Genomic DNA, 14,346 nt, shown 5'->3' with positions numbered 1-14,346 from the left:
CTGCTCGGCTGCTGGCACCACTGGACAGATTAAACATTAAAGCTACAAGAGTTGGTACTAGGTGCATTCACTGGGTGCGCACGCGCCCCATCCCACCCGCAGTTATGTAATGATGGTGTTTCTGGAGGAGCGTCGAGGCTCCACGGTTGATAAGTTACTTTACAAGGCGACGAGAACACCGGGACAAGTCGCATTATTCTAACCCGTGCTCTCCTCCATGCACCGCCGAGGGGAACAATCACTCGTGACGTCATTACGCGGGGTCAAATTCTCAAACCACATTCCCCCCCATTAAAATTATATAATGTCACTGAATATGAATTATTGCTTCATCACTAAAATTATTAAATAACCATTTCCCCCTCACAAAGTTCCATACTAAATTTTGCAATGATTACAAGGGGAATGTAGGGGGGGGTCCAGACACCCTACAGGTGCCTCTTAAGCAGTGACGAGCAGATACTTATTATTACAGTGGTTTGTGTTCTTCACTATTTCAAATAAAACCCTCCCAATGTTGTTGTGCTATCGTTTGGTGTTTTGTCGCTATGATTTGGAATAAGACTAACTTTAAAATAGTCTTATTGTGAAACAACTGGTACAGAATGCTGTCTGTTCCAGTCCCTCTCCAGTAAAGCCCCCCTAATGCCCCCCCATACTTCCTCCATGCCCCCCCCCCCTTGCAAGGCCGCCATCTTAAGTTCCCACCTACCTGAAATTCCCGTCCAATTTTCTTTTACTAAATTATTATTGAAGGAGTCGTCATCCGCATAAAATCGTACTCAATCCGTGATGCTATTAATCCAATCTGTCTCTCGGTATCCAACGAGGTACAAGTAGGTCCGTAGGAAGAAGTTAATATACGGACCGGGAGAGAGCGGGTTCGGCGCAGAATGTAGGGGTTGCGGGGAGGAGACTTTACGCAGCGAAATGGTGGAGGACCGCTGCTGACAAAGTGCAGAAGAAAGTGTGATCTCGCGAGACGTTGTCCAGCGCGCCACTTGAATTTTTAGGATAATATTGTATATTTACATGCATTTCCGCAGTCTAAAATCACTTTAGCACTGGTCTATTCATTACATTTAAATGGCAAGGGATTTTCATTATTTTTTCCAAGCAGTTATTTAATCAGCGGCGGATATTTTATTTTCCTTCCCATCGATTCCCCACGCACCGACAGTTACATGTCGTGGGTTTATCCCATCATCAGTCAGTCTATCACTATTTGCTTAGAGAACTCTCACCTCGTCTCACTATAGCAATCCTCGTCTTGGTGGAAACAATAGTGCATCTTCATGTTGCATGATGGCTCCTTGGATCACAAGTAAGACAGATAGGAGGGAAATACATGTTTATATGATGGTGGTGATGATCATAGCCTAGGCCACACTTAAAAATAGTTTAATAGATGAAGATGGGTGAATCAGGACAGTTTTAGATAGACTGGGTGATTTAAGGGATATAAAGAGGACTGATCCACCCTCTTCTCACCACAAATTAATACAAGCCTAATGTTAAATGGGGGTCTCGAATCCCTTTGGCAGGTGACCCCATATTTAGTTTGAAAGTTGTTTTAACCCCAACATTTCAGTCAGAACGACCCCAAGGAAACGCCTGGTCAAAACACAGGCCATCTTCAATGTTTTAGAAAACAAATACAATTCGATTTATTAATCTATAGATTGCATCGCATTTCACAACCTACAATATGTATGGAGAATTCATTCTACAGAGGGCTAATAATCAAATGTGTGATTATTACATAATAGGCATTGAGAAACGGCAAACAAAATAAAGACTCACACAATTGAGTAACCAACAATTCATTTAATAATTAATCTTTGTGGTCTCTAGGGGAGGGGGTTTGAAAGGTATAAAATGGTCATATTAAAATAATCGACCCAATGTCTTTTCCTCCTCTCAGTACACCCACTGTCCGGTTGTCCTTTTGACACAAGTCCTTGTATTTTTCAGTTCTTCGGCAGACGTCCCACTGCTCCGTGTCTTTAACTTATCTTTGTCTATGAAACATCTCTGCAGTTCCACACACACAACAAGACTCCCATAGTCCCCAAAAATGTGATGTAACACACAACCAACAACACCACACACGCAAACCTCTCAGCACATTTGACCAAATTCATCAGATCAGATCCTTGAAGAGGCCAGAGGTTGTAATGGTTTGCGGCTTTTTAAAGCTCACAAACGCTTTGTTCTCTGTGAAGCGAGAGCCTTTTTGCTTTGTCTTTTTGCATGATTTTTTTTAACAACTTATTCCTACCAGGGGAGAGAGAGAGAGAGTATTGGTTGATACCTGAAACAATGACATAACATAACAGTGAATATATTTATTATTATAGAAGATAATTAATGTTGTTAATAATAATAATAATAATAATAATAATAATAATAATAATAATAATAATAATAATAATAATAATAATAATTACAAAGGCAATTTCACTATACTACTATAATCTGGTCCTGCTCATATATTGAGTCAGAGAGGAGAATGGGAAACAGTTATAGTAAGTTCTAAAATATTGTGTCCCACAGACACAATGAAGCACAGTTCATATCGCCATTCAATCGATTCCTTTTTTTTCTTAATTTTTTCTTTTTAAAAGAAGGTGGAGAATCTCATATCACAAAAGTGGTGAAGTTGAGGGTTCAGGGTTGACTTTTTTTGGGGGGGGTGAAGCAGAGAACTGAGGTACAGAAGAAGATGCTCACTGTTCTTCGTTAGTTCATACGTTTCATCAGTTATCTACCCTCTTCACAATGATAAAAAGGACACAGGGGGGATACAGAAAACCCCTTTACCACTGTATTTCTTTAAGCCTCATCCACGACAGGGAATCAGGTTTGATTTATGCAGAGGGGGGCTTCATATTATCCCATGAGTTAAAAAACAAGGAAATGATGAACCCTTAATGTGTTCTGAAAGTGCACATCCCTGTGGAATTCCTCTCCAATCCAAACGGAAAAAAGGCTTGCTTAAAAGCATGGATCATAATTCACCTGGGGGGGGGAAAGGAAAAAAAATAAAAACGTTCCCCTGCCTCTTCATACAGCTACCATAACCATATACTGTAATAATAACCAACAGTCATCATAAAATAAAAAGAAAATACACAAGGATGCACAGAAACCATGTACCTTAAAATTGCACTGATAGAACCATTTGGGGATAATATTCTGAGTCACGCTGGCGAGTCTCGCATTTCCCTCCCTACTGTTGTCCCCCAGCTGATCACGATCACCCTCTTTGTGGGGTCTGTAACCACATTTGGTTGTGTGCCTGGGTGGGCTGGGTTGTAGTAGTTTGTGAGGGGAGGGGGGGCAGGTTGAGAGCAGCAGCACAGTGATCCTGACGTTTCCCTTCATCTCCTCCAGTGTTGTCCCTATACTATCTGGATTCCCCGTCTTTGTGGGCCCCGTACAGAGCCAGCTCGCCTGGCCCCGTGAGTCTGGACCCCCGGGGAGGCGTGGACGACCTGCTGGTCACTGACGGGATGAGCGGAGGGGGCCCTCCCGCAGACAGAGCGCCCACCAAGCCGGCAGGGTTCTTGGCCAGGATGCCGTTGGACACGTGGTGCGGGTGCAGCGGTCCCAGGCGGGCGTAGAGGCCCGGGTGGTGCTGGGAAGCGGAGGCTCCCGGGGGGAGCTGGTGGGAGAGCAGGCCAGGGTGAAGCTGCTCCAGGTGGGCCGCGGTGGCGACGTGAGAGGGGCTGGCCAGGTGGGCGCCGGCCGAGAGGTGCTGGTGCATCCCGAAGTAGCGCGCCCTCTCGAAGTCTTCCCTCAGGATCTGGGCGCGTTGCTCCTCATCCATAAGTCCACCCCCGGGGGGTCCCAGCTGGGGGGGGCGTTCGAAGTGATGGGCCATCAGGCCGAACTCCTGGCGGACAGCGGCGTTGGAGGCTGACGAGGTAGAGGTCTGTGGGTGGTGAGGCGTGGCCGCTGCTGCTGCCGCCGCCACAGCCGCCGCCCTCTCGGCCTCCAGGAAGCGCTGGGCGTGTTGGTGCTGGAGAAGCCGGGCCAGGTGCGGGTCAGAGCGCAGCGCCAGATGGGGGTCCGACCGCAGAGCCATGGCCTCCCTACGCTGCTGCTGCTGCTGCTGCTGGGCCGCCAGCTCCCGCCAGGGGTCCCAGGTGAAGCTGTGTGGGGCCTGGGACGGCCCCTGGCCATGGGGGAAGCGATCTCCGCCCGGACCCACCACCAGCCCTCCGACCCCCGTAGTGCTCCTCAAATAATCCTCGATGGCCCTCGAACGCTCCAGCAGGGAGAGGTGATGGTGAGACTGAGGGTGAGACTGAGGGTGAGCGTGAGGGTGAGCGTGAGGGTGAGCGTGAGGGTGAGGGTGAGCGTGAGGGTGAGAGTGAGGGTGGGGGTGAGAGTGAGGGTGAGGGTGAGAGTGAGGGTGAGAGTGAGGGTGAGAGTGAGGCGTTGGGGGTGGAAGGGGAACACCGGGAGTGGGAGTTAGTGACAGAGAGGAGGAGGAAGGAGTTCCAGAGCTGGGGTGGTGGTGGCGGCTGTGTGGGCGACTGTTGGGGCGGTCAAAGCTGTGGCTGTGGTTTGGGGGAGCCTGCAGGGTGATGGGGATATGTTCCGGCTCCTCTTTACGCTCCTCTTTGACTTTGACCGGCGGGAGGAGCAGCGGGGGTTTGGACACAGGGGTTGTGGTCCGGTCGGGCTTCTTGCCCTGAGACAGAGAGGTGACGGTGGCCGAGGAGGAAGCAGGGAGGCCGCCGTCTCTTTGGGATGAGTGAGAGGGTTCGCCGTGGTGGCTGTGTGCCGCAGGGGGCTGCTGGCGGGGGTACATGTCCAAGGGGGACGGGGCTGAGGGAATGGAGGGTGGGGGGGTGGTGAGCACGGAGGAAGAGGAAGATCGCGGCCTGTCTCTGTCCGCCACTAAAGCCGAAGATCCAAGAGGAGGCCCTCTTGACGTCATCGGCGGCCTCTTGTCTCCGTCTCTGTCTCGCTCGCGGTCTCTGTCCCTGCTTAGGCTGCGTGTCAGATCCTCCATAGGCCCGCCGCTCCCCCCCAGGCCACCGCTGTGACCATTGATGTGGGAGTTTGGAGTGCTGCTGCGGGCCTTGAAGGCAGGGGCAACAGGGGACATTCGCACAGGTTGCCGGCCATACAGCATGTTGTCTCTGCAATATAGATTAAAAGTATGTTACCTGTAGCCATCTTGGGAATGACAGTCATTCCAGCAAAAGCAGTAGGTCACGTGAGCATTACAGTAAAAACGATGGTCAATAGTATGGCTGTCCTCGACTAAAGAAACTCTTGGTTCGACTCAGGATTTTGTCAACTAATCGATTAGTTGGGTTAATGAACTAATCAGTAAAATTGTGTTTTCCACATACAACCACACAGAAAGGCCTCTTTAAATCTAGTGCTCAATAGCGATGTGCTTATAATTTCTGAGGTAAATAACTCATAAAAACAAGTCTTAAGTCGACTAAGACCAAACCAACTGAATGTTCAACTAGGAGCCCTACTTAAATAGACATTAATATGACAAGTTCAAAACACTACAATTCACCATATTCACTTCGCCGCCATCTTTATTTCCGTAGCTCGCTACTAACGCATTTCAATGAGCTAATGACTACCGTAATTTTCGGACTATAAGCCGCGCCTTTTTTCCCCATTTTTCGACCCTGCGGCTTATGTAGCGGTGCGGCTAATCTATGGATTTTTACAGTTAACGGCCACTACGGGACCTCCTAAATCTATGGATTTTACAGGTTACAGTCCACCACCTTTAACTCTCACTCGCTCTTCTCACAGGCCCACAGCTGCTGCAGCAGTGCACGCCTTGCCCCTCCTCCTCACAGACCCATGTCAACAAACCCTTACGGCAAGAGTCGAGTGCATGAGCAGCTCAGAGCTCCTCTTTCAACATAACTGAAGCATTAAACAAAATGGCCCAGTCAACTATTCACTTTAGTTTAATACATGAGGCATTGTCTAATGTTATCTAGCTGGCTAGCTACTGATAGCTCCTGATATCAACGTCCGATATCATCAGTTTGGCATTCGTTTTCGCAGGTGCTGGCTAGCGTTGGCTAACTAGCTATTGTTGTTCCGTCAGCTAATGTTAGCTACCTAGCTAACGTTACTGTTTAAACAAAATGACTCAGTCAACTATTCACTTTAGTTTAATACATGAGGCATTCTCTAACGTTATCTAGCTAATACATGAGGCATTGTCTAACGTTATCTAGCTGGCTAGCTACTGATAGCTCCTGATATCAACGTCTGATATCATCAGTTTGGCATTTGTTTTCGCAGGTGCTGGCTAGCGTTGGCTAACTAGCTATCGTTCCGTGAGCTAACGTTAGTACCTAGCTAACGTTACTGTTTAAACAAAAATGTTAATAAATGGGAGATTCCTCAAACAGCCATCTCTTTCCCGACAATCCCCTCTGTGCACGAACCCTTACATATGGTAATTAAACATTAAAACACCTGCGGCTTTTAGTCCAGTGCGGCTTATATATGTACACATCATTCAATTTAGCTTCTGCGGCTTATATTCAGGTGCGCCTTATAGTCCGAAAATTACGGTAATTCAATGCCATGCGTTTCAAAACACAAAAACTATGGCAGTGAAAAACAAGTCAGGTAACCATGAGCTTGTAATTCCGATGTGTTGTTTTGACTGTATTTCGGTTCTTGAAGTGGTGTTTCTATAGCCAGGTTTTAACATTGAAGTGAACGGGCACTACCACATCCGTATCAGACTTGACCAATATGGCGGCGTTTGCATTTATTTTAAATTTGTTGGACCTTATGGTGTTCTTGTTTTGTTCTCGACTTATTGTTATGTTTCTTCTTGACTTGTTTAAAGAAGACGTGTCCGGCCCATGGGGACATTAACGTGTGTTGTCGGGCCTTACAAATAAATTTGATTTGAAATTTGATATGACGAATAGTATGAAGAGTGAATGAGACAGTGTCAAACCTGTCCTTCTCGTCCTTGATGTGAGGGATGTCTCTCCTCTCTGAGTCTTTGCCTCTATCCCTCTCGTCCCGCTTGTCTTTGGCCCAGCTGGGGCCGGCAGAGAACCCAGGGGGGGCCCCGTGCAGACGGTTCCATGGGTCATGGTGATTTGGGTTGGGTAAGCCTCCAACCACACCGGCAGGGGAGTCCTTGTGGCCGAACACGGAGCCGCCTGTGTACAAAAAGAACAAAAAACAGTGAAATCTTTATATGTGATGACTATCCCAGAAGACCACCATAGTTCCCCAACAACTCCACAAACAAAGAAAATACTTTCTTTGTGGCTGAAAACAAGAGTTCCACGCTATGCAAAGAACAAATCATGTTCAACCCAGATTCGGCTCAAACAAGGGACTAAACACGTTTCGCAATTATACGCCCTTCCCACAGCAGTAAAGGAATGTGAATCTCTACCCTCCTGCACGCCCCGGTAAATGTCCAAATCCCCACCCAACCACCGCCAATGTACAGTTTGATGTATATATTTTTTTATTATCTCTTTTTCTTACACAGTACTGTATATTTGTATGTCTTGCGTGTCATAAATGTCTTGATGAATTGAAAATGGGGGACCCTGATGTAAACAAGACGAACGTATTTTTCTGGTCTGCATCCTCTTAGCAGTTGTGTGTATTGAGCCGTACTGTATTGTACCTATTCTGCAATCTGTTAATAAAGTTTTCAATCAATAAATGCGACTAGTCGATCTCTTGTGTTTCAATATTTAGAGGCAGAGTGTACGGAACTCACCCAGTGTTGGGCTGCCGAGACCTCCAAAGGCACTGGAGCCCAGGGCTCCCAGCGGGGTGAAGGGGGGCGAGCGACCATAAGGATCTGGATCAACGTGGAAACATAATAAGCCAAGACATTAAGAAATGCTTGTACTTGCTACAAGCTTTGCAGCGTTGCAATTCACACGCTGCACATTAGGGGCTGCTGCAACCTTCACTCAAAAGTTGAGCTTGAACAAAATCATTACCAGGCCGATGATTCATTTGATCTCCTGCGGTTAAAAAAATAAACTAACCCTGAGTGTCTTGATTCATAGTTGTTGATAAGTACACCTGATGCCATGAAGGTAGGCCCCCACGCAACTGACCTACATGCTATGCAAGAGCGAGGAACAAGCTGCTTTACCAATGCAGTGTTCTAATTTACAAGTGAAAATAATGTAGTGTCCCACAAGCAATGTACTCTGATTTACAATGGAGCTGCATGGAAGCGCACAGCTGCTAGCGCTGCTTGTTGAGACAAAGCAAGATATATTATATATATATTTCTTTTATAATTTTGTGTAAGCAAGACGATCCATTTCTTTAACAGATCATGACTCCTTCAGGCTTCACGTGGCCCTCAGATAATAACAGAGTTCTAAATAAAAGCATTGGCCGGGGAATCAAAAGTGACATTGATCATATTCACACGGGTGGGACCCGTAAGTGGGAACAGGGTGGAAAGGAATCCCAACCTGAGCACCACACAAGAGCAAAATGGCCACCGTGTGAACATGGTCAATGCACACATGATGTTAAGTCTCGTACCCAAGTGTGCCGCTGGAGGGAGGAACGAGGAGTGAGGCGTTGATGGAGGGATGAAGGGAGCGGAGGACGGATTGACTCCACCTGCAGGGAAGAGAGAGATAATGTCATGGGAAATAATAGAGGATCAAGCTACTCTTGCACACTCTGACAAACAGGGACGTCTTCATGCTGTGAATCAGATGGAAAAGCCACAGCAGGCATGAATGAAGCTCAGGGACACGATCAGGGGCAACACCAAAAAGTAGAAGATAATTGATATAGAAGCAGGAAAACAGGCATCCTCATTAGAAATTAATGGAGGAGTTGTGTGTGTGTATATGTAATATACTATATATATATATAAACAAAATAAATACTGTATATATACAAAGAAAAGCTAGAACACCATGTATTTTGTCATCTGACACGCATATTAATTCATGTCCAATTTCTAAACCAAAAAAAACGACGCCAGCAAATAAAAAGCGTTTTGGTTGAGCTACACACCAGCGGCTGTGAATAGACTGGCAGGTCTGGTCAGGTCGTGAGTAGGGGGCAGGCCTCCGCCCAGGGGCCCCAGGCCCCCGGCTCCAGGAAGACGAGCCAGCAGATCACTACGGAAGTCCAGCTTGTGAGGATCAGCCTGCATCAGCTGAGAGAGAGATGGCCAATTAATAAAGAGATTAAAGGAAGAAAAACCTTTTCTTTATATATGTATATATACACAGTATATCATTTTTGTTGGTTAGTTGGCACACTGGAGGAACATGTTTCTATACTTTCCTTCAGTTTACCTAAAATGGCATTTTTAGCATTCCACGTTGAAACCTTGGGGCACAGCTAGAAGTTACCTGTGCCCGTTAATGAGCAGTTTTATGGAAACGAGGGACAAATGTAGAAACCCTTTCCTCCAAGTGTCTGGAGAAGAACAATAACCAACTACAATTCAAAATGTTGAAATATCCCTCATTGGGCAGAGGTCAATAACTTAACATGTCAACATATCAAAGGAGAAAGAAAAAGAGACCCATGCTCCACTCTTGCTGTGACATTAATTGAGCACTCTTGCGGAACACGCACGGAGCATCCCTGAAGATAACTTAGTGGAAACATCAGGTGCAGTGCTCTGGTAATTAAAAACATCCTTTACTACTGTGCAAAAAGAACAGGGTGTCACAGCGTGCATTTTCCCCTGATGTTAACTTTAGCACTTTCCTAGAAAAATAGTAGGAACGAATTCCCACAGCGCAGAGCGCAGGAGATTTGGGTACAAATGGTGCCTTGAGGCTTCTCCGATGGTGCGCCATGGTAGCAAACCACAACACACACACAGCGCCTGGAAACCCAAGCTGTTCGTGACATTTCAAGGTTGTTTTGTGAACGCTGTGCCACAACTCCAATATATTTGTAGAGGTATTCAGAGATTGTTTTAAACATGACAAGCATGTCATCTACTAGCAGTGTACTGGAGCAGGGTTGGCCAACCCGTGGCTCGCGAGCCGCATGTGGGTCTTTGCCCGTCAATGTGTGGCTCTTCCATCCATAAAGAAAATGTATATATATATTTTTTATTATTATATTTTTTTATGTCACTCATTCCATAAGGACGTAGAATAAACATTTACAGATTTTTTTTTTAAATGGTCCATTTGCATGTTCTTGGTATCTGAATCTAGGGACATCTATGGATCTCAGGGAATGTATTCCCAGTGTCAGAAATATTGTGTCTGTTACTAGGCTTGAGTAAATTGTAATGAACCAAAGGAGAATATCAATTCTATTTACTGTGAATAACACCATGCTAAAATTTACCAGACCTGAAAAATCTAAGCAAATGAATAAAGGGAAGTTGATTAAACAGAAGCAAATGAATAAAGGGAAGTTGATTAAACAGAAGGTTTTGTAGATACAGTACTGAATTCTGCCATCTTTTTTATAATGTAGATTTCTCCACCATTTTTCATCATATTGCAACAGTGTTTTGCTAGACGTTCACAGAAAGGTAGATAAACTAACTGCGTTCTGATTTATGGCAATAACGTTCAGGTTTGTGGGAGATAATCCCAAACATTAGGGGAAATAAAAAAGTTAATCCAGAAGTCAGATGATTGACAGGGGCTGGCGTGAGCTGGGTAGGGTAGTTTTTCGAAATTTGAAAGCCCCGAGTCTCTTCCTTCAAAAGACTACACTCACTTTTGGCTGCTCCACTTCCTCCTGTCAATATGCGCCGGTTTCCGACTCAATGCCCTGAGATTTCTATAATCTTATATTTCACTAATAACAGTTAAAATCATTGGTAAACAAACGTAATGCTGAAAATATACACTTTTACTGTATATCTCGGGCTTAAGAGGTTAACCCTGTGAGGCCCAAATTAAAAAGACATTAGCAACTTCAGAGGCCAGAGGGTGAGACATATAAACACATTTACTATCCAATAGCATTGTGAGGCTGAACAACAGGACCAATTGACTATACATGTGCTTAACATTTTTTAAATAAACATTTACAGACTTTTTTTTTTTTTTTTTTTTTTTTTTTAAAATGGCTAAAAGTGATTTTGTAATTTTGCAACCATGAGTCTCACAGGGTACTTTTAACCCTGTGAGGCCCAAATAAAAAAGACATTAGCAACTTCAGAGGCCAGAGGGTGAGACCTATAAACACAGGAAGGGTGCCGTGACTGAAAAAAAGGTTGAGAAACGCTGGTATATGGTGTGGCTCTTTGTGGTACCACAGTAATTACCGGTATTGTGGCTCTTAGTCTCTGACTGGTTGGCCACCTGTGTACTAGAGTGTGACATCCAAAGTCTCAGGTTGGCATTATGGTAAGAGGGTGCTGTGCCGTTGTTACCCGGTTTTGACATCTTTAATGAACTAGTTTACTGCCATTCCAGCATCTATATATATGTATATCCATATCTTAGCTCTGAGGACTACATTATACATCTTAAATAAGTAAATAACTGGGACTGAAATTAGATTTATTTTCTTGTTGTGGGACCCAGGCTCATTGAAACATATTACTACTGTCGTGATGTGGGGACCCACCCAAAGGTGGCCTATGAATTTTGGGTCCCTCCCTACCCATAGTTTAAGAAACCAGGACATCTCCCTAACAGTCAGCACTTTGCTGGGCGAGTTTCGTTATCATTCCTTAATTATATTTACTTGACCTAACCATTAAGAGATTAGAATTCTAATGATTATGCGATGTCACTGGAAGCTATACATGATCGCTGTGCCTCTTTTGGGGAAAATAACTTTGGGAGTAATATACAACTTTAGGACAAAACAAACAGATATAAATCATACCTAAGACTATCAAGTCCCAGAAATAGTAAATACCATAGCAGGGCAAGACTGAAGAGACGTGCCTGAAGCCTGATCAAATGCATTGTGCAAAGTCAATGGTGGCCAGTGTTGGAAAGCAATTGCTTGGCTTAACTTGATGCACTAACAAAACAAACGTTTCAAACAATGGAAGCGTCCTGCACAGTATTCATACATGCCAAATAGTGACTTTTTAGGAATGCCGTCTGCGTTTACGATCAAAAGTAGGCGTAATCGTGAAAGAAGCCAAAGTACCCGGATGTGCCGGTCTGATGTATAGTTTTAGAATGATTACAATAGAATTCAGAGGGAACATTCCAAAAACAACACACAATTGAATGGGTTAAAAACTCCATATTTAAAATGATTTTGGAGTACCCACCTTCACTTTCTTCTGATGGCTAAAAATCATCCAGGCCACGGTTACATGCATAATACACCATTTTCCTGGTTTCTGTACAAGAAAGAACTCACAATGTTTACCATGTCACTCTGTAAGTATTTGCATTGTTATGCTGCATTTGATTATAACTCGGAGGTTGGAAATTCTGACGTCCTACTAGGAAAAATGGAATAAAACGGCACATCAACTCAGAGTTCCTAGTAGCAAACTCGGGTCTGATTTCTCAATCCCCAGTTGTAAACTGTTGTTTGTTTGTTTGTGAGTTGTAGTTCATGCAAGAAAAAATTTAAGAACAAATTTCCTAAAAAGTTTAGCGTGAGCATTTGTTTTTCCGGCTTTGTAGATAGAACACACCTCCGACCATAAACAAATGCAGCATTATGCCAATCCCCTGTGTTACAGTCCTGGTTGTTGCTCTGCCCCTACTGTTGGTCTGGGGAGGGTGTGGACGACCCCATGCCTCCTCCGATACATGTGGAGTCACCAGCCACTTCTTTTCACCAGACAGCGAGGAGTTTCACTGAGAAGAGGTTAACTCCACCTCCACCAGATCCCCTCCCCACTGAACAAGCGCCCTGACCGACCAGTAGGAGTCGCTAATGCAACGACCAGGACTCATACCCCCACCGACTTCCCACCCGTGAACACTGCCAATTGTGTTCATGGGAACATCCGACCAAACGGGAGGTACTGCTAACCGGGAATTGAAGCCCGGGTCTCTGCAGTAGTAAACGGGTGCTTTTTGCTCTACACTACCCAGTCGCCCCCAACGGCATCTGCATTTTAAGACCTTTACGAGTCAGATGCATTTCCAGTTTTACACAAATTTATCAGTTTTTCTTCCCCCCTCTCTCCGTGATGATATTTGGGGGTTTGCAGACGGCGATAAGGTTACTTACTGGCGTGGTCAGTAAATGTCCAGGGATATAAAAAGGAGGTCACAGGAAAAAACACAGAAGTAGGTATGCAAGAGAAGGTAGATAGTGGGAAAGCATGCATATAAACATACACTTTGATACATTCTAGGTCTGATAGATCTAACTTGGGTGTGCAAGGGGCGTGGCTTAGACCAGTACCGGTTGTGATTAAGAGTGAGGTTAATAAGAGTGAGTGAAGCAGTGAGTAGTAGTATAAGTATCGTAGGCTGAAGGGCTAAAGGAGCCAAAAAGGGATTCAAAAGTGTCTTGTTGTTGCTTACATTACTGACTTTCAACGATGTCCCAAACGGATCAGTTAGCTACAAAGAGAACAGAATCGTAAACCACTTTTAAATCATCAACACGTTTCACTCTTTATCAGGAACACTTTTGCACTCTGCATTTTCAACACGTCAAGCCGACGCCGGCATGCCGACCCACATCCGACGCATCGCCACACGGCGAGGGGAGGACAAGACATCCACAGTAACAACTGAGCACCTCAGACTGAAGAACCATGCAACTCCACTTTTAAGTTTCTCAGAGGGACAATGCTTTTCAACGCTATTATCTAGAGATGGTGCGTTAGGGAGTGTTGTGTTCATTCTTAGTTAAAAGACAGTAGAGGTTGAGTACTGTATTATCTAGAGATGGTGCGTTAGAGTGTTGTGTTCATTCTTAGTTAAAAGACAGTAGAGGTTGAGTGCTATATTATCTAGAGATGGTGCGTTAAAGTGTTGTGTTCATTCTTAGTTAAAAGACAGTAGAGGTTGAGTGCTATATTATCTAGAGATGGTGCGTTAGAGTGTTATGTTCATTCTTAGTTAAAGAGGTTGAGTGCTTTCGGGTGATGTATCCCATTCACACTCCCAAGTGATTTGAATTTATTTTAACTGCAAATACATGGGCTTCCAAAACATTTTAAAATGGAGTTATACGACTCTTCTTCTCAAGGGTTCAATTAAGGATGGGAATGAGCAATCGAGTACTCGTTTTTATTAACACTGAAAACGGGAACAAATCAATGTGAAAAATAGTTTGATTGTTTTAAGTAGCCTAATAATGTTACTTGGCTTATGGCAAAAATGTGTGTCAATGAAGGCATTCTAAATAAAATGTGTATGGAATCCCAGCCCAGTTATTGCTCACCAAATGAAG

At 44.7% G+C, this 14,346-nt stretch overlaps 1 protein-coding gene across 3 annotated transcripts in view; it reads right to left on the bottom strand.

The window, feature by feature from the left end:
• Positions 1-1,818: 1,818 nt before the first annotated feature.
• The window catches only part of fbrs (fibrosin), a 32,422-nt gene continuing 19,894 nt past the window's right edge, over positions 1,819-14,346 (bottom strand). For 2 of the 3 annotated variants that reach the window (XM_084323897.1, XM_084323898.1), the window contains exons 12-18: positions 13,470-13,508; positions 12,251-12,322; positions 9,043-9,187; positions 8,557-8,637; positions 7,766-7,849; positions 6,977-7,187; positions 1,819-5,156 (exon numbers count right to left, since the gene is read on the bottom strand). In XM_084323897.1, the coding sequence (XP_084180023.1) occupies positions 3,410-5,156; positions 6,977-7,187; positions 7,766-7,849; positions 8,557-8,637; positions 9,043-9,187; positions 12,251-12,322; positions 13,470-13,508 (2,379 nt within the window). In that variant the 3' untranslated portion in view covers positions 1,819-3,409. The remainder of the gene's footprint in view (positions 5,157-6,976; positions 7,188-7,765; positions 7,850-8,556; positions 8,638-9,042; positions 9,188-12,250; positions 12,323-13,469; positions 13,509-14,346) is intronic. The other variant, XM_084323899.1, reaches the window with a different exon arrangement.

Source organism: Notolepis coatsorum, assembly GCF_963971535.1.
Source record: "Notolepis coatsorum genome assembly, chromosome: 10".
Taxonomy (NCBI): Eukaryota; Metazoa; Chordata; class Actinopteri; order Aulopiformes; family Paralepididae; genus Notolepis; species Notolepis coatsorum.
This window is presented reverse-complemented; position numbering and strand designations above follow the sequence as displayed.